The sequence below is a fragment of the Anabrus simplex genome, chromosome 6 (assembly GCF_040414725.1).
Source record: "Anabrus simplex isolate iqAnaSimp1 chromosome 6, ASM4041472v1, whole genome shotgun sequence".
In the NCBI taxonomy this organism is placed as follows: Eukaryota; Metazoa; Arthropoda; class Insecta; order Orthoptera; family Tettigoniidae; genus Anabrus; species Anabrus simplex.
Window position 1 is genome coordinate 301,737,105 of NC_090270.1, and position 25,170 is coordinate 301,762,274.

Genomic DNA, 25,170 nt, shown 5'->3' on the forward strand with positions numbered 1-25,170 from the left:
TCGGTACTTCCTCCTACGAATAATGTTCAAATGGGCTGATTACATCCAGATTACATATTTGTTACATACAAGTACATTAAGGCAAGTCATATCCACTACCACGTAATGCACGCAATTCATATCCTATTGGTTTCTAACGATTCAGTCGTGATGGGCTTTTAGTGGTAGTTTATTTTTGGCTAACCGAGTACAAATGTAACTGTTACCCAAAAATACTCGTTAACAGTAACGGTTAAAAATAACTACTGGCAAACGTGGGGGGAGGTCCATTATTACAGGTGTCTAATATTTTATATACTGGGAAAACATGGTGCCTACTTTGTGGTGTAAGAGTAGCGTGCCTGCCGCTTACCCGGAGGCCCTGAGTTCGATTCCGGGCCAGGACAGGGGTTTTTACGTGGATCTGAAGGCTGATTCGAGGTGTACGGTACGTGATATCGGTAATGTTACTAGTTTTACGTCCCACTAACTTCTGCTCTTTTCGGAGACGCCGAGATACCGGAATTTTGTCCTGCAAGAGTTATCTAATGTGGAAGTAAATCTACCAACACGAGAGTCAGTCAAATACCACCGGACTGAGGCGGGATCAAACCCACTATCTTATGCTCAGAGGGCCAGCGCTCTACCGCCTGAACTACTCAGCCACCACGTGATATCTGATGGTGAGATGGCGACCTCAGTCAGGAAAGCCAAAAATAACAGCTGAGAGGATTTGTCATTTCATAATCTATAGGCCTTCGAGGTCAGCCGGGGTCGCTTGGTAAGCCAATAGCCCTTCAAGGCCGATAACGCCAGGGGACTAGGGAAATATAGTATTTACAAGGTCGACGAATAGCCTAAGTTAACCTTTATAACTACCGGCAGATAGTTCACCCATGAGAAAATACTTAAAGCCGATCAGTTTGAAAAAGAAAAAAAGTGTAAATATTACAAGAATAAATGCTTAAATAGCTATGTAGAAACACCATGGCAAATGCTTAACAGAAACATTAAGTGTAAACAATGACGAGAAATGCAGCACAAAAAAAAAAAAAGCCCTCTATTATTAAAAGAATGTCAGTTGCTAGCTTTAAATAACTTAAATGAGCACTTCTTCCCCCACATGCCACATTTTCTGAACTGTCTATCTATTATGGAGAAGTCTGACCACAGAGAACTCGACTTTGTCCTCTTCATAACTCCTGCTATGCTGAAAATATGCGTTGACGAATCATTACTCGTTAGTAAAATACTGGTTACTGGAGGCAGTTACTTGTAGCGAGTACAGCCATGTGCTGCCCTCATTAACAGAGTACACACAAGTATTCCTGAGCTGCTGGTATTTCAGTAATGATATAGTGCTGGTTAGTAAAACACTGGTTATCCACGGCAGTTACTGGTAGCAAGTACACTCGCGTGTTGGCCGAGTACATGTGAGATTGTTGACTATTTCAGTAACTGTATATCTGCAGTAATTATTACATGTTGTAATCAGTACAAACACGTACTAGTTAAAAATACCTGTTATGTCATTTACCAGCTACCTCCACCTCATACAGTTGGGGACAGTAGAATATGGCAGCGGTATGCCATGCCTGCTGTAAGAGATATACAGTGCGTTTGCTTACGGGTGGAGCCGGGAGAAACCTCGCTAGCCACAAGTGGGCTTGAGAAGCGCCAGTCAAGGTCGAGAAGGTGGCAGTTGTAAACCAGCTAGCTTTGCAGCGCGTGTGTAACACAGTGGTTAGCAGTGCAACAGGCTAAACACCCACTTGAACAGAAAATGTTTATGTACGATACATATGTAAAAACAGGGTCATGTAGAGAGTTTGCAGCGAAATATTCGCATGCTCCAATTCTGGGTAGAGAAACTGTAGATGACTTGTTAACAAACTAAGGACAAGAGGATCGCTAAATGCTTCAATTCCTAAGTGAAAAATTGGTGAAATCAGTGCATCATTCACATGCTCTTTAAGACGTGTTTCACAGGAAGTTAGTGTTTCAAAAACATCCGTGTTTACTGCCACTAGACTTCTAAAATTAAAACCTTATAGAGTGCATATTGTGCATGAATTATGGCCGCGAGACAATGAATTAGTTAATCACTTAATATGTCTTGGTAGCACTATAATATAGACAGTGGAAGCATAACCGCTCAACAGCATAGCTAGTGCCCGGCAAGCGATGCTTCGATCTTGACTGGTGCGTCTCAAGCCCGCAAGTGGCTAGTGCAAGGCAAGCGAGGTTTCTCCCAGCCCCACCTGTAAGCAAATGCACTGTCTATACGCTCATGTTCATAAAAAACAGAACACTTTGAAAGACTAGAGATACGAAGTTCATATTCACAGGACAGGTTCATTAGTATGTTCTGCAGAAACTATTAACATTTCAGTCGCCTAAGTTCAGCATGTGTCCTGTTGCCTAGTAGGCACTGGGTCCTCCATGGGCACCAATAACTTGTTCCATGCGTGATGGCATCGATGCAAATAAGGCGCGAATGACGTCTTGGAGTATGGCCATCCATGCTGCATTCACCTGGTTCCACAGTTCATCGTTGGTGGTTGGCATTTGGTCACAGCACTGCACCCGTCTTTCCACCATATCCCACACATTTTCGATTGGCGACACGTCCAGTGATCGGGTGGGCCAAGGCAACAGTCTGACATCCTGTGAAAACAAGAAAGCATGTGTTCGTGCAGCAACAAGTGTTAAGAGTTATGAACTTCATATTGGTGGTCTGTATTTAACTGAGATAACATATAAATAATGCACAGTAGAGTTTTCCACCTATTCAATACGAAGTTGTATAATGTAATGTAAATATTGTAAATACAACTTCGTATTGAATAGGTGGAAAACTCTACTGTGCATTATTTATATGTAAGCAACAAGTGGTCGCACATTGTCCTGCTGAAATATGGTGTCTGGGGTGTCATGCAGAAAGGGTATGGCTATGGGTCGCAGGATGTCATCACGTAGGGCAAACTGATCACAGTGCCCTGAACACGCACCAACTGTGATTTGTGGTTGTACCCAGTAGCACCCCACGCCATAAGGTCATGAGTTGGTGCTGTATGTTGTGTGCGAATGCAGTCAATGTGATGCCTCTCCCCCTATCTGCGGTGGACCAAAATGCGGCCATCATTTTCAAACACACAGAACCTGGATTCATACAAAAAGACTATCTGCTGCCATTCCTGTCTCCAGTGATGTTGTTTCATACACCATTGCAGTCTAGCAGTTTATGCATATTAGTCATAGGTAGGCGGAGAAGTGGACGATGCGCTGATAACCCAGACCGTAATAAATGGTAACAGACTGTCACTCCTGATGGTGTATGATGTGTTACACTGTTCCGCTGTTGCGCCAGAGCCAAGGAAGACGCAGATCTGTACTGCAATGCCATTTGGATGAAGTGTCGATCTTCTCAGCCAGCGGTCTGGGTGATGTGACCAGACCCATCTCAGTGTATTACAGAACTATTTAAAATAGTTGTATTTGAATCCACCTTGACAATACACTTATTAATGAAAGAAAACTATTTATTTAACCATAGTGGTATTTCAAATCTTGTTCGCACCTTTTGGACAAGTTAGTGGTTTGTGAGCAACTCAATACACTAATTGTTAATCTGTTTCCTGGCAACAAAAGCTCAAATGTGTAGGTACCAGTTTATAAGATAAACATTTTTTAAGAAAAAGTATGTCTTTAGAGAATTTGTAAATTTTAATTTCTAAGTTCTTAAATCTGTTAAAAAATTTCTTAGCCTGGCTGGCATACTCACTGTTGATAAACTTAACCATGATAGGTTAATATGGTTGTTTTGATTTATATTGACTGGTCTGAATGTATTACAGAACTATTGAAAATAGTTTTTTCTGAATCCACCTTGTCAATACACTTATTAATAATTAAATAGTTTTCTTTCATTAATAAGTGTATTGACAAGGCCGATTCAGTTAAAACTATTTTAAATAGTTCTATAATACATTTAGACTAGTCAATACAGATCAAAACAACCATATTAACCTATCATGGTTATCAACAGTGAGTATGCCAGCCAGCTTAAGAAATTGTTTAACAGATTTAAGAACTTAAAAAATTAAAATTTCCAAAATCTCTAAAGACATACTTTTTCTTAAAAAAAATGTTTATCTTATAAACTGGTGCCTAAACATTTGAGCCTTTGTTGCCAGAATACAGATTAACAATTAATGTACTGAGTTGCTCACGAACCACCAACTTGTCCAAAAGGTGCGAACAAGATTTGAAATACCACTATGGTTAAATAAATAGTTTTCTTTCATTAATAAGTGTATTGATAAGGCAGATTCAGATAAAACTATTTTAAATAGTTCTGTAATACATTCAGACTAGTCAGTACAGATCAAAACAACCATATTAACCTATAATGGTTAAGTTTATCAAGAGACCCATCTCGTCATGTTCTACAGCCTTCTATGAATCATTCTGTACACACCTATTGCACTGCCAACACACTTTGTCCCACATGAGCAGCAATATCCCAGATGGATGCATCACGTTCTCTCATGCCAATAAGGCACAACTCACTCATTTGACGGTACGGTTCTCGCATGTGTCTGCGAGGCATCCTGCACATCTGCTCAAGTCACTCTGATCCATTACCTTTGGTTTATAGCGTCAACGAGAGCCGCAGGCACATTTTACCAGTCGGTGGTGGTGCATCGAGATATCGATGTGGACCTTGAACCTGTGGGCTGACATGGTTCAAATGCTAATTATTTCTTCAGAACATACTATTTCACAAGTCCTGTGAATATGAACTTCCTATCTCAGTCTTTCAAGGTGTTCTGGTTTTTATGAACATGAGTGTATAAATGACAGGAGTAAAGAATTGGAATCGGAGATAAGGCTTTTTACAGATGATATTATACTATATAGAAATAAGTTAGAAGATTGTAAGTGAATGCAAAAAGACCTTGACAATGTTGTGAGATGGACAGCAGGCAATGGTATGATGATAAACAGGGTTAAGAGTAAGGTTGTGAGTTTCACAAATAGGAAAATTCTTCTCAGTTTTAATTACTGTGTTGATGGGGTAAAAGTTCCTTATGCTGATCAATGTAAATACCTAGGAAAGATCTTCATTGGGGTAATGAATAAACAGGATTGTAAATAAAGGTTACAAATTTCTTCACATGGTTATTTGAGGGTATTTAGGGGTGGTTGTAAGGATATAAAGGAGAGGGCATGTAAGTCTCTGGTAAAACCACAGTTAGAGTATGGTTCCAGCATATGAGACCCTTTACAATGGCAAAAAATGAAAGTATCCTCCTATTCAATACATCATATATTCCGTCATTAGACGGAGTAAACAAGTTCAGACATGTTTTGGCTCGTTTGAGCCATCTTCAGTGAAAAAATTAGGGGGGTTGGAATAATTTACATAATATGAGTTGAAAAAATGCTAAAAAACATAATGAAAGCGCAAATGAAAAAACAAACAAAAGAGAGCCTAGACGGAAACAAAATAGCACAAATATACAATATTTACATCAATATGCAGAGCAAAAAACAACTTATTGCAACAACTTATTGCAACAAAATATGAGACCCTTATCAGGATTATTTGATTCGAAGACTGGAAATATCCAAAGAAAAGTGGCTCGATTTGTTCTGGGTGATTTAAGACGAAAGAGTAGTGTTACGAAAATGTTGCAAAGTTTGGGCTGGGAAGACTTGGGAGAAAGGAGAAGAGCTGATTGACTGGGCAGTATGTTCCTAGCTGTCAGTGGGGAAATGACATGGGATGACATTAGTAGAGGATTAAGTGTGAGTAGTATTTTTAAAAGTAGGAAAGATCACAATATGAAGATAAAGTTAGAATTCAAAAGGCTAAATTGTGGCAAATAGTCATCTATAGGAAGAGAAGTTAAGGATTGAAATAATTTACCAAAGGAGATGTTCAATAAATTTCCAAATTCTTTGAAATTATTTTAAAAATAACTATGTAAACAACATTATAAGAAGCTTTTGGGCTTTTGCTTTGTCAAGAAAACAAGGTGAAATTGTTTGTTTTACAAAGAACTTTACTCCACGTCTTCAGAAGAAAATCTCAACTGTTCACAAGGAAGACTTCTCCAGTAATGAAGGTTTGCATTTGAGCTTACTACAGACCAACGGTAAAGCATTCTTAAATTCAAACCTTCATTATTGGAGAAGTCTTCCTGGTGAACAGTTGAGATTTTCTTCTGTAGACACAGGGCAAAGTTCTCTGCAAAACATAAAGAATTTCACCTTGCTTTCTTGACAAAGCAAAAGCTTCTTATCATGTTGTTTATCTGAGGTCACATCCATCAAGATATCTTCCACAGTTGCTCGCAACTCTTGTGTTATGCAATACTAATTCTTTCAGACTCTCCCCTTGATAAATCCCTGCAGACCATTACCAGAGTTATGAGGATGGCACTTCTTGGAGGCCAGGCTAAGAAAGGTCGATAATCTTTAGAACCTCTTCCAATCCACTGGCTGGGAAAGGTCTTATTCAACTAATGATGCACTTGCATTGCAAAGTATGTTGGTGCTCAATCTTGTTCCAGGACAACAGTGTCTTTGGTGTCCGGCTCTGTGTCTAAATGGTTAGCGTGCTGGCCTTTGGTCACAGGGGTCCCGGGTTTGATTTCCGGCAGGGTCGGGAATTTTAACCATCATTGGTTAATTTCGCTGGCGCGGGGGCTGGGTGTATGTGTCATCTTCATCATTATTTCATCCTCATCACGGTGCGCAGGTCGCCTACGGGTGTCAAAACAAAAGACCTGCACCTGGCAAGCCGAACATGTCCTTGGACACTTCCGGCACTAAAAGCCATACGCCATTTCATTTCAGTGTCTTTGATTCCTGTATGTTGCAATTGTGGCACCAACTATTCACTGTGCATGTCCTGTTAGAAGGGCCCAGCAGTAGAGCTTTGGAGAAAGAAAGGGCCAAATATGTGTTTTGCAGTCATTCCAGGGCACACCATAATGTGTGGTGGGTTTTCCTCCTGTTCTTCATAAAAACACAGGTTTACCTTAGCCCAGAGGATATTTAGAGAATGAGTGCTCTGGTAGCACACTCATGTATGAAGAGTACCTTATCATTGGAACATTGAGTATGAAGGACTGTGAGAAGTGCCCTGCATGCTGCTTTGTGCATTACTCTGTTCATTGATATGCAATGGATGATAAGACTTGAGATTTAAATCATGTTTTATGTGTGAATGAGGAAATCCAAGCTACAGACGTTTTCCTACTGGACTGGTAAAGAGAGTTCTGCACTGAAGTGGCATGTTTCCCTCCTCATCGTTAGCCTGTGACTTCGGGGACTGTCTCTCACACCTCCTGTTGTGGTTGCACATTTTTTCCCATCTCAGTATTATTGTTATCCTTGGTTGTTTTGTGCCAAAGCAGCCTCAAAATTTTGTTTCAGTACTCACCATGTCGCTGATGTGAGTTTTTCATAAAGCCTAAAGGCAGTCACTTATCCCTGCTCTATGCTAAATGAACAAACTCTGATCAACCATGTTTCCTTATTACTCCATCATACTTTAGCTGCACACTGCATGGTTACCATGTTTAACATCTTGATTACGAACACAGTTAATGATCCATTCTAAACAATCAGAGAATTAAGGCAAAATGTAAGAAACTTAGAGATTGAACCATTTAAATAAACTTCCTTGCACCACATTCATGGATCTATTGATATTATTGAACTAATATGTAGTCATTTATGTTACTTTAATAATTATATCCAAGAAAACTATTTTCCACCGAGCTCGATAGCTGTAGTCGCTTAAGTGCGGCCAGTATCCAGTATTCGGGAGATAGTGGGTTCGAACCCCACTGTCGGCAGTCCTGAAGATGGTTTACCATGGTTTCCCATTTTCACACCAGGCAAATGCTGGGGCTGTACCTTAATTAAGGCCATGGACACTTCCTTCCCACTCTTAGCCCTTCCCTGTCCCATCGCCGCCATAAGATCTCTCTCGGTCAGTGCGACGTATAGCCAATTGTAAAAAAAAAAAGAATTTCCTGATTGAAATATGTGTGTGGTGAAAAGTATGTCTAGATATATGTTTGATTTTAATATGGAATGAACCATGTATGGAGAGTGAAACATCTCTTAATTTGTTTCCAGGAGAAGGATAGATATGGAAATGAAGTTCTACGACTTGCCCGTCCTTTACCAGTGGAGTATTTACTTGTGGATGTTCCAGCTTCAACACCAATAACACCTGTCTCAACCTTCCATGCAGACCCAAAAATTCAACCTTTCCCACTTGAGAACAGGTAATGTTTTTTTTGTAGTAGAACTTAAATCGTAAGTTCTTCTTTTGCCTTTTGAATAGTAATATTTTTACCATGTTTCCTTTTTCATCTACCTTTTTTTTAAGTTCCGTTTGGGCCTGCTATGGACCACGTGGTTCTTATCTCTAGCAGCTTTCTTCCTTAGCCAGTACTCCTTCATTCTTGCACTGTGAATGTCTTTTCACTCCTGAGTCCATTTCACACCTCCTCCTGGACGTACTGTTTTTTTCTGTTAGTGACTGGAGACAGTTTGATGTTCTGATCAACGTTCTGTACCTATTCCTGTCATAAATTTCACTGGGAGCAATGTTCAATTCTTGAAGGTCTTTTCTGATGGGTCTTGCCCACTTGGCATTAGTCGCTTTCCCTCTAGAGATGGTGTGGAGAATTCTGGAGGTGAGCCTCTGATTGTCCATTCTCATGACATGACCATAGAAGTTCAGTCTCCTCTTCTGCATAGATTGTAATGCTCTCCAATTCTTGGTACAGTTCATTGTTGTGCCTGATTCTGTACTTGCCTTCTTCTTTAATAGGGCCCATGATTTTTCTCACGATCTTCCTTTCCTTCAGCTCCAGTTTTCTAAGTTGTCCTTTTCTTACCATGTTGCATTCTAAGGCGTATGGTACTGACGGTCTCACTACAGTAGTGTAATGCCTGTTTTGAGGTTAAGGGAGAGGGATTTGGATTTGTACATACTCTTACATAGGTGGTAGGTGCTTTCCAATTGGATGCATCTGCTGTTCATGGCCTGATCTTCATTCATGTTTGGGGTTATCCATTCTCCTAGGTATTTAAAGGAGTTAGTCCTTTGTACAATTTTGTCCCCCAGTGGGATTGATTTGGGTGCATCTTTGATGTTTGTGATAAACTGTGTTTTGTTGATGGCGATGTTCAGCCCTGCTTTAGCTGCTATGTGGTCGAGAGAGGTTAGTTGATGGATAGCTTCCTCCACACTGGATGCCAGGAGTGTAAGGTCGTCTGCGAAGGCTAAACAGTTGACCGTCAACTTGTCTTTCTTGTAGCCTGTTCTCAATCCAGAGTGATCCTTTAGCATTTTCGTCCACTCACAAGTGACTTTTTTTGAGTAGGCAGTTAAAGAGGATTGGAGATAGGCCATCCCTTTGTCTAACACCTGTTTTGATCTCAAAGCTCTGGGATAGTTCCCCTCTCAATTTGATTCTGACTGTAGTGTTGGTAAGAGTTGCTTTCACTAGATTCAAGGTTTTCTTATCCAGTCCCAGTTCAGCAAGTGCCTGGAAGAGTGACTCTCTATCTACTGAATTGTAGGCCTTCTGAAAGTCAACAAATGTTGCCACGTAGGGTGAGGCACTTAGATTTTTGTAAATGATGATGATTTTGAGGTTCAGGATTTGTTCGGCGCACGACCTTGACTTGCGAAACCCAGCCTGGTACTCTCCAATGCAGGAGTCTAGTTTAGCCTCTACTCTTGTGAGTAATACTTGGAGTATCTTGTATGTCACTGATACAAGGTAAATCCCTCTGTAGTTGTTGAAATCTGATTTGTCGCCTTTTTTGTGTAACGGGTGGATGATAGCTGAGGTCCAAGAAGTTAGTATAAATAACCACCTAATCTCTACCTTATTATTGCCTCAGGCAAAATTGAATATAAATTAACACTTACAAGACATGTTTCGACCACTTAATGGTCCTCTTCAGCTGTATAAAGAAAGAATTGAGAAAAAAAAACATTAGAATTGAGAAGAAAAAATCATTAGGACAATAAGCACAAATAATAAAAGTTCTTTGGAGACTCCTTTGTTAAAAAAATGGAGGTCATCAGATCAGGACATCTTGCCTCTCTTGGAAAAGATGTTTATTCTGCGCTGTCTAGAGTGTCTGTCTTTGAGCGCGACCTGGTGAAGTAACGATGTGACACAATCTGACAGTTCATGCAAAGCTCTGGAGAGAAGGGAAGTAGAGTTTTGTCGTCATCTAAAATATCATGTGAGGGAGGAGGGAGATTGGGCTGTGTTTCTGCAATGTCGTGTTTGATTATATCTCTTGTTCGTCTTGTCTGTTTCATGTCTACCCATTCCAAGTATTTACTAATATTCTCGTATAAGATATTTTTTTGCTCGTTGTTTTCGTTAAGATTCTCTTCACCGTTTTCTAATTTATCAAGAAAGATGTGTATGTTTTCCAGGTTGTTCATTAGATTTCCTTTATTTATCATACAGATAATTTGAAGGTCCTGTCTGATATTGGTGAATTTGTGGTTGGACTCTTTCATATGGGATCCCATGGCAGAGAATCTTTTGTATTTTTCAGCATTGACGTGTTCTTGATATCTAATTAAGAAGTTCCTTCCAGATTGTCCCACGTAAGTACAAGTTAGCTTATAAATACCAGATTCCTGGAATTCGTCATCTTTAAGTTTATTAGCTTTATTGTGACTAAAGAACCTATGTTTCGTGTTGTTGTTGGTTGAGAAGGCTACTTTGGTGTTGTGTTTCTTGAATAAGTTGGTGATTTCGTAAATCTTCGGGTTATTAAAGGTGAATTTGACATATCCTTTTTCTTTTTCTGAATGCTGTTTAAGTTTAATTTGTTGTTGGTATTTGCATTTAGTAATGATTTTATTGATGAATTTCAAACTGAAACTGTTATGTAGAGCTTGTTGACGAATGAAAGATAGTTCCTTCTTGCTGTCTGTTTCTGTTAGCGGAATTTCAAAGGCTCTGTGGACGAAACTATAATAAGCAGATTTCTTTTTGTGAGATGGGATGTAAAGAATCACTTTTGATTGTGGTCGGTGTAAAAGTGGGTTTCCTGTATATTTTAAATTGGAAATGGTTGTCTTTCCGAATTGTTTGGATATCTAGAAAATTGAGTATGCCTTTCTCTTCTTCTTCAGCTGTAAATTTTATGTTTGGGTCTAAATTATTCAAAGTATTTAGAATACTGTGGCTGTCATTGATTTCCTTATTAATTATGGCATAGGTATCATCAACATATCGAAGCTAGAGATCAAGTCCTTAAATGTGGCCTACTATCTGAGTGTGTTCCAAATAGTCGAGGTATATATTAGCTAAAATTCCAGAAGCCAGCGCTCCCATTGGTAGTCCATCTTGCTGATATATTTTATTATTAAAAGAAAAGAAATTGTGGTTCTAAACGAATTAAGATAGTTGTGAAGTTTTCTATTTCGGATATACTGATACGTTTGTGAACTAATAAATTCGTCTTTATAATCTCAGTGGTGTTTTTTATAGGAATGTTCGTGTACATGTCCTTGATGTCGAAGGAACTTGTTACATGAGATGAAGTTAACTTGAAATCTTTAATAGCCATGCAGAACTCTTTGGAGTTTTTTTATCGAAGATTTGGTATAAAATACGTAGTTTGGGTCAAGAACTTATGAATAAACTGGAATATTTTGTATGTGGGGCTTCTCCGAAAACTAATTATAGGCCTCATAGGTGCATCCTTTTTATGTAATTTAGGCATAGCTCTTGCTTTAGGAAGTCCTGGATTCATTTTAATGAGTTTTTTAATTTCTTGGTCGTTAAAAAGGAAGGAGCTTTGCTTCAGTATCCCTTTCAAACTCTTTTGAATTTTTAGGGTGGGGTCTTTCTCAGTTACCTTAAATTTGATTGTTAGTGAAAAAAGTTTCCATTTTATTGATGTATTCGGTTTCATTTAATATTACCACTGTTCCACCTTTATCAGCTTTCGTTATAACAACGTCACTTTGTCTAATTTTACGCTGAAGATCCTTCTCGATCTTAGTGTTTGTGGAATTGGTCAGTAATCCTTTAATTACGGAGGGAGTTTTTTTCTTTGCTTCGTACCATACGTCATTCTGAATGTTGACTGGAAGGGTTTGTATGGCCGTCTCTGTTTCTGCTAAAGTTTGTATTAATACTTGTCTGTTATCGAAACTATGCCAATTGTGATTAGGCCCTTTGCTTAATAATTGTAGTTATTGTTCTGTAAATGCCGTGTTCGACATGTTAAAGACGGAGGTGGGAATTTTTCACAATTAAAAGAAGATTTAGGTTGATGCCTATTTAGATTTGTTGGGGCATTGTTTTTTAGGTTTTCTAACTTATTCAAAGTTGTACGTTTCTTGTTTATTAGATTTTCAACTTTATCTCTGCCGTATTTTTGTACGGAATTCCATTCTAGCGGAACTAAGTTAATTGAAGCAGAAAGGTGCGCTAGGTAAAGTTCTCGGTTGAGGAAGGATTTCTTCCTATACATAAATTTAATTTCTCGTTTAAGCCATAAGCGGTTAACTGTGTAGAAATTTGTAAGACTGAGCGTATGTTGTTTCTTTGTGTCCCTTTTAAGAATTTAGGAATAAGATTATTATTTAGACATTCTTTAAGGAAAATTATACCTGTGCTTACTTTAGCAAGTTTCATCTTCAGATTAAGATAGATGTTCGTACTGTTTCCTGCTTGGTTAGCATTCGTATTACAAGTTGTCCATTTCATGACCGTATCGATGAGTAGGCCTATAATCAAGAAGTTAGTATAAATAACCACCTAATCGATACTTTATTATTGCCTCAGGCAAAATTGAATATAAATTAACACTTACAGGACATGTTTCGACCACTTAGTGGTCCTCTTCATCTGTATAAAGAAAGAATTGAGAAGAAAAACCATTAGAATTGAGAAGAAAAAAACATTAGGACAATAAGCACAAATAATAAAGATTTACGAAATCACCAACTTATTCAAGAAACACAACACCAAAGTAGCCTTCTCAACCAACAACAACACGAAACATAGGTTCTTTAGTCACAATAAAGCTAATAAACTTAAAGATGACGAATTCCAGGAATCTGGTATTTATAAGCTAACTTGTACTTACGTGGGACAATCTGGAAGGAACTTCTTAATTAGATATCAAGAACACGTCAATGCTGAAAAATACACAAGATTCTCTGCCATGGGATCCCATATGAAAGAAGCTTCTCATTCACAAATGAAGATATTTTCAGAGAAATCCAACTGCTTCAGCAAGGAAAAGCAGCAGGAAGTGATCAAATTACTGGGGCGGTATTAAAGACAATGGGGTGGTACATAGTGCCTTATTTAAAATTTCTCTTTGACTATGTCATAAATAATAGTGTGATACCAAAGGAATGGAAGGAATCTATAATAATACCAATTTATAAAGGAAAGGGTGATAAAAGGAAACCAGAGAACTACAGACCAATCAGCCTGACCAGTATAGTTTGTAAAATACTGGAGAGTTTAATATCAAAGTACATCAGAGGGATATGTGATGATAAAAATTGGTTCATGAGGAGCCAGTATGGATTTAGAAAGAAATTTTCTTGCGAGGCACAACTGGTGGGATTTCAGCAGGACATATCAGATCAGTTAGATTCAGGAGGCCAGTTAGATTGCATAGCCTTTGATAGAGTGGAACATGGAATATTATTAAAGAAATTGGAGGGAATAGGATTGGATGTAAGGGTTATACGTTGGATAAGAACATTTCTAAATTCAAGGGTTCAGAAAGTCAAAGTAGGAAATAATATATCACAGGAAGAGAAAGTCTGGAAGGGAATTGCACAGGGTAGTATAATCGGTCCGTTACTTTTCTTAATATACGCAAATGATTTAGGGAACAATATAACATCGAAAATAAGATTGTATGCAGATGACATAATTGTTTATAGGGAAATAAATAACATTGAGGATTGTTCAGAATTACAAAGGGACCTTGAAGGTATCGAAGAATGGGTTGAAGAAAATAATATGAAGATTAATGGAGGCAAATCAACTGTTACAACATTTACAAACAGGAGCTTTAAAACTGAATTTGAATATACTTTGGATGAGGTAGTTATCCCAAAAGATGGCAAGTGCAAATACTTAGGTGTGAGATTTGAAAGTAATTTAAACTGGAAGGGTCATGTTGATGACATTGTTGGGAAAGCATACAGATCGTTACATGTCATAATGAGACTACTTAAAGGATGCAACAAAGAATTAAAAGAAAAAAGTTACTTAAGTATGGTTCGTCCATTATTGGAATATGCAAACAGTGTATGGGATCCTCACCAAGAATACCTAATAAAAGAACTAGATGGTGTGCAGAGGAAAGCAGCAAGGTTTGTAACAGGGGATTTCAGGAGAAAGAGTAGTGTAACAGAAATGTTAAAGGAACTTGGGTGGGAAACTTTAAGTAAGAGAAGGGAGAAAACTAGACTTATAGGATTATATAGAGCCTATACAGGAGAAGAAGCATGGAGAGATATCCGTGAGAGGCTTCGGTTGGAAAATAATTATATTGGTAGAACTGACCATAAGTAGACATTAGAATTTTAGCAGAAGCGATTGGGGTAAATTTTCTTTCATTGGGAAGGGCGTGAAGGAGTGGAACAGTTTACCAGGGGTAGTGTTTGATCCTTTTCCAAAATTTGTACAGATATTCAAGAAGAGAATAAACAACAACAGAGATAATAAATTAAATGTTAGAGGGCATTCGACCAGTGCAGGATATTGTAAATAATAAATGTGTGTGATTAAATTAATTCCATCCCCTGGTCTAAGGAGTTTGGACAGCCCAAGTAGGGGACTGCCTGTAGGGGTGAAGTACAGTGGGGACTTCGAGGGCCCTGGGACCGCTACGGTAGCTGTGAAGGCCCTTCAGGAACTCTGAAAAGTGGTGGCAAAAGGGGCTCTGGTTAAGACGCAGCAGGTCGTTATGCTACTTAGGTTCCAAAATGGGTAAAATATAAATATGTAAATAAATTCAGTGTTAATTTTAATCTTATACCAGTTGTATAGTATTATTAGAAGTAATTTCACATACCGTACTGTATATGAGTTGACTATGTTTGTAAGATATTATAAGTAGAATTTTGTAAACAATATAAATTTATTAAGGATAATGTGTGTGTTTAATAGAAAAAATTATTAGCGTAAATTGTATAATATTGTATTCTAGGAAATTTTCTTTGTCTCCTGTTAATTTAAAATTTAGTGCTTGACAATAATGTATTTTAGTGTACCATTTGCCACCGAGGTAGACACCTCATTTGCAAATAAAGAGATTTTGATTTGATTTTGATTTTGAAAGAGTCCAACCACAAATTCACCAATATCAGACAGGACCTTCAAATTATCTGTATGATAAATAAAGGAAATCTAATGAACAACCTGGAAAACATACACATCTTTCTTGATAAATTAGAAAACGGTGAAGAGAATCTTAACGAAAATAACGAGCAAAAAAATATCTTATACGAGAATATTAGTAAATACTTGGAATGGGTAGACATGAAACAGACAAGACGAACAAGAGATATAATCAAACACTACATCACAGAAGCATAGCCCAATCTCCCTCCTCCCTCACATGATATTTTAGATGACGACAAAACTCTACTTCCCTTCTCTCCAGAGCTTTGCATGAACTGTCAGATTGTGTCACATCGTTACTTCACCAGGTCGCGCTCAAAGACAGACACTCTAGACAGCGCAGAATAAACATCTTTTCCAAACAAGAACGAGAGGCAAGATGTCCTGATCTGATGACCTCCATTTTTTTAACAAAGGAGTCTCCAAAGAACTTTTATTATTTGTGCTTATTGTCCTAATGATTTTTTCTTCTCAATTCTAATGTTTTTTTTCTCAATTCTTTCTTTATACAGCTGAAGAGAACCATTAAGTGGTCGAAACATGTCTTGTAAGTGTTAATTTATATTCAATTTTGCCTGAGGCAATAATAAGGTATCGATTAGGTGGTTATTTATACTAACTTCTTGATTATACTCATCGATACGGTCATGAAATGGACAACTTGTAATAGCTGAGGTCCAGTCGCTAGGTAAAGCTTCTGTCACCCAGATATTAGATATGATTTCATGGATACTTTGGATTGACTCATCAGCATATTTCCAGAGCTCTGCTATGATTCCATCCTCGCCCGCTGCTTTGTTCACATTTCATTTCTGAAATGGCTTTCTGAATCTCCCCCTCATCTCATCTATTTATTGTATTAATAATTTTATAATGAAACAATATAACCTTTCAACATCACTTCCTACGAAAAATCAAAGTAATTTTTATCAAGTGAAACCATTTCTATATGGAGTTGTACTCCATGCACACATCCAATGATATTCCATTCAGTGATGGTTATGAATTTCATGTTTTTGGTCCGTATTGAACTGAGAATAATATATAAGTAATAATAATAATAACGTAAATGTTTCCACCTTTTCAATACTACGATATATTCACAAAATTACAAAATTATACGGTACTAGTTTCGACCCATCTAGGGGTCATCATCAGGCGTATTGGAGCAAAGATCATTTGTGGCGAAATCCTAAGACAATATTATTTTAAAGAATAACAAGTGAAATGAGATGTTATGGTAATAGTTAATAATACAAGGAATATACATACTAAGAGGTTTCTAACAAAGAATAAAGTATAAATGGGGTGTTGTAAAAATTATAATCATGGAAATCAGTAAGTTCTTGTATTGAAATGAAATATGGCTTAGGAAGAGGGCTTAAGGTGGGGCTGAAGGGTGCGGGAGAAAGTGTAATTGTCTTGGAAAAGTACCTTTGATTAAATTTAGGATTGAGTTTAGGTTGGCTGCATTCTCAGAGAAACCCAACATACTCTTCGATCTATTTATCACTTTCCTCAGAAACAATAATGCAGCCAACCTAAACTCAATCCTAAATTTAATCAAAGGTACTTTTCCAAGACAATTACACTTTCTCCCGCACCCTTCAGCCCCACCTTAAGCCCTCTTCCTAAGCCATATTTCATTTCAATACAAGAACTTACTGATTTCCATGATTATAATTTTTACAACACCCCATTTATACTTTATTCTTTGTTAAAAACCTCTTAGTATGTATATTCCTTGTATTATTAACTATTACCATAACATCTCATTTCACTTGTTATTCTTTAAAATAATATTGTCTTAGGATTTCGCCACAAATGATCTTTGCTCCAATACGGCTGATGATGACCCCTAGATGGGTCGAAACTAGTACCGTATAATTTTGTAATTTTGTGAATATATTGTATTGAAAAGGTGGAAACATTTACGTTATTATTATTATTATTACTTATATATTATTCCATTCAGTGGTTAACATAGCTTAGATCTCATAATCTCATTTTATATACAGGATGGCTCAGTTAAAGTATTATAAATGAATAGACAAAACCAAATGCTTTGTCCTACAAATTTTCTAACTAATGTGGACAATATTTTCCAGGGGCCTCTTATAGGACACAGGGGGCAACTTCAGAATTTTAAATGGAATCATGATAAAACTTTTTGATATTATGGTTCTTCTCAGTAAACTAAGCATCTTGTATAAATAATATTTTTTCTAAAATGAATAGTTGAGCAGGTATACAATGTTAATTCAGGCTAATATACTGCATAAACTTCTTGGAAAATAAACTACCAAACCAAATAGCATCATACACTATTTGACAAAAAAAAAAATTGAAGCCCCCCACAAGGGGAGGAGGAAACTAAATGAAATTTCAAGTTTTGAGAGGGTATGTGATGTTATTTCAATGATTACAAAATCAAGTCAAATTTACAAAGAACTTGACGGTATAAGCCCAATTATCAGTACGACGTTGAACCCCCTCTGGCCTGATTACATGCACTGATTCAGTTGGGGAGAGTGTCATAAAGTTGCTGTATCCCCTCCTGAGGCAGGCTGGCCCACAACTGTTGTAATTGGTCCTTGATATCCTGGCACTGGGACGGAGTTGACGTCCAAGCTGGTACTACTCCTGTTCTATCGGGGACAGATCTGGGGATCTTATTGGCCATGGGAGTACCTCAAAATAATGCAGACAATTCATAGACACACATGTATGTGTGGAGGATCATTGTCCTGTTGGAAAATGGCACCACGATATTGTCGCATGAGAGGTAAGACGTGAGGACGCAAGATGTACCATTGTGCTATGAGAGTTTCCTCAATCGCTACCACCCATGACCTGAAATCATAACCAATGGTTCCCCACTTAATGATGCTAGGAGTAACACTGCTGTGCCTCTCCAAAACATTGTAAGAATGGGACCTCTCCCCAGGTGACCGCCTTTTTTTTTTCTTTTTTTTCTTTCTTTTTAATGCTATTTATTCGGGGTGTTGACCTAAAAAGATATTTTGCCCCTACTTTGCACCAAATGTTATGAACCTGCTTGTATTTGGAAATTGCGGAAGTGTAAAGTGTTGAATGTGAGGAAAGGAACATTAAGGACGACACAACCAACCAGTCCCCAGGCCAGGGATATTAATCATGTACAGTTAAAAAACCCTGACCCGGCCGGGAATCGAACCCAGGGCCGCCGGGTGACAAGCGGGCGCGTTGCCCCTTATACCGCGGGGCCGGACAAGGTCACCGTCATACTTGCAGACAGTGGTCATCCGGGGTAGTGTAGAATCGCAATTCATCACTGAGCACAATGCGACACCCATTCATTAGCAGTCCATGTTTCCTGGTAATGGCACCACTCCAAACGCAGTCATCTATGTTTTGGTGTTAACAGCAGCCTACTCATGGGATAGTAATTCCCTAGTCCACCTGCTGCTAGCCTCCAACCAATGGTGTGGGATGATACATAATGTTGCAGGAAATCCATTACTTGTTCTTGGATGGTCGTGAAGGTGTTATGATGTACTTGGTGCACAATACGGCAATCCTCCCTTGTGTTGGTCAGACGTGATCGACCGTAATCTTGACGACAAGTATGCCTGCCCTCACGTTCCCATGCATTCCAACAGTGGGCCAGTGTCGCATCCAAATGCCCCACAAATCTGGATATTGCACAATTTGACCAGCCAGCGAAATGGAGATCCACAATGAGGTTCTTTTCAGACTCTGTCGGGTGCTGATAACGCAGTCTCACATAAAGTGCATGGCATCTCCTTGTCCTTCACAGTGATCACTCAACATCTGATGCTGTTCATCCCCCTTAAATACCTTACCAGGCCTGGTAACAACACTAAACACAAACAGCACTAATGCACTTTGGTGGCCGTTCTACCTGTCACAGAAAATTGCAACTCTAATCATTTACATACCTGCCAGTGGTTGTACATGTATGAAGTTGCATTGACATTTGACCATTTCTTCTAGATGCTTCAATTTTTTTGTCAGGCTGTGTATTCTGGTTTCTAAACCACCTAAACTCTCACGATAAGTAGTTGACCATGTTGGTTATTTACTGTGGTTCTTCCAGATTCAGAAATATGTCAGTTTCTGATGTAAAGGTAAATATGATTTTAGTACTAGGTGAAAATCGGAGAAATTATCGAATTGCATCAGCAGTGTTCAATGAAAGATATGGCATGCAAGTGTTCCATACAAAATTCAAATGACGGGAAACACAGCTACTTAAGTACAGTATGTAAGTGTAAGGTACAAGAATTGTTTAAAGGTGAAATAAAAAATGAATGGCGAAAATATTCTTGCCGCTGTAGAAGTAAATCCTTAGATCAGTCCACGTAAATTGACCGAAGACAGTAGGATTAGCCATACTTTAGTACAGCATATACTTAAGCAGTTATCATTTGTGTTTGCATCAAGACCTCACACAAATAGATTTTCAGGTTAGAATTTTTTTGTGAGTGGTTAAATAATGCTATTGCAGAGAAGGGTTCATCCTTGGTGAACATATTATTTTCAGATGAAGCAACATTCTCCAACACTGGCCATGTTAATAGGCATAATATGCATTATTGGGTACCTGAAAACCCCAAATTGGTAAGAATTGTGCCCTCTCAGCATCTTTGGTCACTGAATATGTGGGACACGATTCATGATAACTTCTTTGAAATCACAACTACTACTGAATCATATTCTCATTTTGTCAGCCATGAATTACCACCACTCTCTCGTTTCTCTGTCAACATTTATCTTAGTTCGAGAAGAGAAATGTGGTGTCAGCAGGATAGTGCTCCACCACATTTTGCCCAACATACATGTGAACTGTTAAACAAGAAATTTGGTGATAAGAGGATTAGACATGCTGGTGGACCTGTCGCATGACCACCTTGCTTACCCGATACAACACACTTGGATTACTTTTTGATGGGATATATAAAACAAAACAAGAAGTCGTGTTTACACCACCTATCATCAAAGAGTATATGAAACATCAAATACGTGAAGCTTGTCACACTTTTAGCCCCTTCATGTTGTTAAATGTTAGAGAAAACCTTTCCAAAAGAATCACTAAGTGTTTAGATGTTAAGGGAGGCTACTTGGAAAATCTAATGAAGGGGTGGGCATTGTCATATATGTGTTCATGGAATGCTGAGTGCCTGTTGATGTTTTTTTTTTTTTTTTTTTTAACTTGATTAAGTGCTTTCTAAGGAATAATATAAAAATGTAAATGCAAAATTATTTGCCCCAGGGTAGATGGGGTTCACTGCATGCCACTGCTTAAACACATAGTTTGAGGATATCTTTAATAGTTTAAGCAACGTTAAGATAAGTCTCAGGAATGCTCTTCCTGTTCCTAGCGCAGGTTGTCTACTCATAATAAATGTAAAAGCTGTTATTGTGAGTGACCTTTTAAAGATTGGTTTGTGGCCCTCCAGACATTTTTGTAGAACTTTTTAAGCTTTATAATTTTTACACATGTAGTTTGTGGATGTCTTCAAGAGTTTAGTGAACTTAAGCCAAGAAAGTGTTTGCATGCCGCCACGTTCTTTGAATTGTTTTGCAGAAATCGTTACTTCTCGACTTCCTTTCATGACAGTTTAGTCCTTCCCTAGTAGGCAACAGCACAAAAACAACCTTTCCTGAATCCCCCCGCCCCCGGTATTCTGCCAGTTGTGGGTCGAGTTGGGGTTCGGCTCTGTTCAGTAAGGCCTTGGACAATATCTTGTAGGTGACTGGTATCAAGGAGATCCCTCAATAACAATTATTAATGTCGGTCAGGTCACCTTTCTTGTGTAAAGGGTGGATCAGAACAAGATGTCCAGTCACTTGGTAGGTTCTCAGTTTCCCAAATTTTCTGCAGGATCTCTGTGAAATTGCTGATTGCTTTTTTTCTCCAGCCAATTTCCATAGCTCAGCCACTATTGAATCTTCTCCCAGTGTATTGTCATTTTTCAATGACTGGATGATGTTTGTCACTTCCTCTTTTGTAGGAGGGGGGGAGTTCGGTTCCCTGGGAAGGTTTTGATTGATAAAGGAGGTCCCAGAGGATTCACAGTTGAGAAGAGTCTCTAAGTACAGTACTTGGCCAGAAGGTGGCAGTTGTCCATGTCATTATGAGCTATCTTCCTGTCTGGCTCCCTGAAAAGTGAAGGCTGAGTAGAGTGTAGAGTTTGAGCTTATGCTTGAAGTTCATATAGGAGTTTCTGGAATTGTTCTTCTTAAATTCTTCATCCAACTGTGTTTACTGGTTCTGGGTGCACTGATTCTTAACCTGTCTGATGGTTTTGGCGGTTAGTTGGCGCTGCTCTTGGAACCCTGTCTCTATTCACCTTAATCTTCTGTGAGCTCCATTGTAGCCAGACTATCTATCTCTGTGCAGTCACTTCTTCAGAGAAAGTTTTCCACCAGGCGTGCTTCCTCTGTTTTACCAACTTTGACTAAATTTTCTCTTAGATGGTCCCAGTTGTTGCGTTTCAACACTTCCATCTTCTCTGTAAGCTGATTGCAGGTTTTGAGGTTTTCTAAGTCGCTCTTATTGAGCTTGAGTGTTTGAGTCATTCTGAGATCTTTAGGTAGGAACTTCAGCATTGTTTTGGAGAGGTAGTGGTCTGAGTCCACGTCGGTGCCTCTTTAATACTGTAACAGCTAGATCACTTTAGAGATCTTCCTCGAAATTGCCACATGGCCAATCTGGATGACTTCCAGATTATCTGCTTCCTTGGGGGATGTCTAAAGGCCATTATCTTCATCACTAGGTTAAAAACCTTACAGGCAGGTTGAGTAGCATGGACGGTAGACCGCTGGCCTCTTGAGTCCAACTTGGCAGGTTCGATCCTGGCTTAGTCCGATGGTATTTGGGGTGCTGAAATACGTCAGCCTCGTGTCGGTAGATTTACTGGCACATAAAAGAACTCATGCAGGACAAAATTCTGGCACTTCAGAGTCTCTAAAAACCATAAAAGTAGTTGGTGGAATGTAAAAACCATAACATTCTTACTTATTATTATTAAAGGCCTGACAGAGTCCACTAGTCACTCTCCATTTCTGTTAGTCAGCATGTGCACCGGGTACTCCCCCACTATATGACTGTACAGGGTGGGCATTAAAATCACTTAATAAGATGATTGTATGTTGCTCTGAGACCTTGCTGATAACGTCTTCTAGTTCTAGCTAAAACTTTTCTGTGCCCTGATTGATGGGTATGTGTACATTGATGACTGTGAGGACTTTATAGGTACACTTCTAGGATAGTAGGGAGTTTGCATTCGGCAGATGTGGGTTCGAACTTCACTGTCGGCAGCCCTGAAGATGGTTTTCTGTTGTTTCCCATTTTCACACCAGCCAAATGCTGGGACTGTACCTTAAGGCCATGATCGTTTCTTATTCACTCCTTGCCCTTTCCTATCCCATTGTCACCATAAGACCTATCTGTGTCCGTGCGACGTAAAGCAACTTGTAAAAAATAAAGGTTATTAGGGACACGCAACTGTTGGGAGAGGTGAAGTCGATAACCGAGTCCAGTATAATGTGAGCGACTTATTATTATTATTATTATTATTATTATTATTATTATTATTATTATTATTATTATTATTATTATTATTATTATTATTATTGGTGATGGTGGTGGTGGTATTATTATTATTATTATTATTATTATTATTATTATTATTATTATTATTATTATTATTATTATTATTATCATCATCATCATCATCTTCGGCTTCAGAAAGGGAAGATCTTGCTGTGATGGCTATTTCACAATGAAAAACTTCTAGAAAACACAGGGAATTTAATGTAGAAACATATTGCCTTTGTGGACTTGAAAAAGCTTTTGACAAAGTAAACCACAATACAATAAATTATCAGAGTGGAAAACAATAACACAGGAGTAAGACAAGGTTGCGGTCTTTCTCCTCTCCTACCGGGCGAGTTGGCCGTGCAGTTAGGGGCACGCAGCTGTGAGCTTGCATCCGGGAGATAGTGGGTTCGAACCCCACTGTTGGCAGCCCTGAAGATGGTTTTCCATGGTTTCCCATTTTCACACCAGGCAAATGCTGGGGCTGTACCTTAATCAAGACCACAGCCACTTCCTTGCCATTCCTAGGCCTTTCCTATCCCATTGTCACCATAAGACTTATCTGTGTCGGTGTGATGTAAAGCAAATAGCAAAAAAAAAAAAAAAAAAAAAAAAAAAAATCCCATCTCCTGTGCATAATCTACATGAATGCTCTCATACAAGAATTTAGAGAAACAAGACATGGTTCCATCCACATTAACAGACATCTACAACTGGGTACAATATTACAATATTATTTAGTGATGACTTAGTGCTGGTCGCTACCTCAGATGATGATTTACAGCGTTAAATGTATAACCTAAACCTAGTCTCAGAAAAGTACTCAATGGAAATATCCCCTGAGAAAACTAAGATAATGACTTTCTGTGGGAAGGAATCAGTAAGAAGCAAGTCTGCTTAAATAACAACATTTTGGAAAGAGTAAATTATTTGTGAGACTCGCCTTCAAGGAGAAAAAGCTGAGACCCTTCCATCAGGTCATGTCATCTTACGTAATAACGGGGATGCTTCTACACATGGGGTTGCTATTCTTGTCAATAAAAATATCAAAGAATTCATACACAAGATGATTTGTGTCTCTTTCAGAGTGATATATATCGTCCTCAAATTGAATAGTAAATTCTCCATACAAGTCATACATGTCTATGCTCCAACCAGTACTTCTGACGAAGAGGCAGTGGAACAGCTGTATGAAGATATCACCAAAGCGAAAAATTCAGAAAAGACACAACTCTGTATCATCATTGGAGACTTCAATGCAAAAGTGGGTCAAAAGGAAATCGGAGACCCAGAGAACATTGGTACATATGGACTAGGCGATCGAAACGAAAGAGGAGAAAGATTGCTAGAATATCTCACAGCCGAAAATCTCTATTGCATGAATACTTTCTTTAAAAAGCCCATCCAACGAAAATGGACATGGAAGAGCCCCGATGGACAAACCAAGAATGAGATAGATTTTATCCTGACCAACAAGAAGAAATATTGTACAGATGTTACTGTTCTCAATAGATTTGATACAGGAAGCGACCATAGGCTAGTTCGAGCAACCTTTACATTTGACCTCACACTTGAACGGTCCAAAATGACAAGGGGGTACACTTTTCCAAGAGTAGAGGACTTAGAAACACATCAATCATCATTTCAACAAACTCTTACCAAAAAACTTAACCCAACAGAAGATTTGAAATACTTGGACGTGAACGAACTTAATGAGAAAATTACAGTCGGTATTCAAAATGCAGCAAAGGAGATCCCATTGAAGAAAACTAATAAGAAGAGCCGACTTTCACTCAATACCATGCAGCTCATTAAGGACAGGAAGACAATGGACAGGGATACAGCAGAATACAAAAATCTTAACAAGACCATTCGCAAGGAAATAAGAAAAGATCTAAGGAAATTTAATAATAACATGATCATGCAGACAATTGAAGAAAATAAAAACTTGAAGATTTTAAAGAACAGCATGTCTACAGGAAGACCAAAAATTACAAAACTTAAGAACCAAAATGGAGAAATAGTCACAGATAGGCAAAACATTACTGAAGTTATTAGAGATTTCTACTACAAGCTGTATACATCAACCATTAATAAACCATCCAGTGATGAACAACTAGCCCAGAA

General features: G+C 38.4%; 1 protein-coding gene across 1 annotated transcript in view; it reads left to right on the forward strand.

Moving 5' to 3' along the window:
• Nucleotides 1-25,170, forward strand: part of Npl4 (nuclear protein localization 4) — a 278,312-nt gene that overhangs the window by 202,034 nt on the left and 51,108 nt on the right. Inside the window, exon 9 of the mRNA XM_067150486.2 lies at nucleotides 8,140-8,291. Coding sequence (XP_067006587.1) covers nucleotides 8,140-8,291 — 152 coding nt within the window. The remainder of the gene's footprint in view (nucleotides 1-8,139; nucleotides 8,292-25,170) is intronic.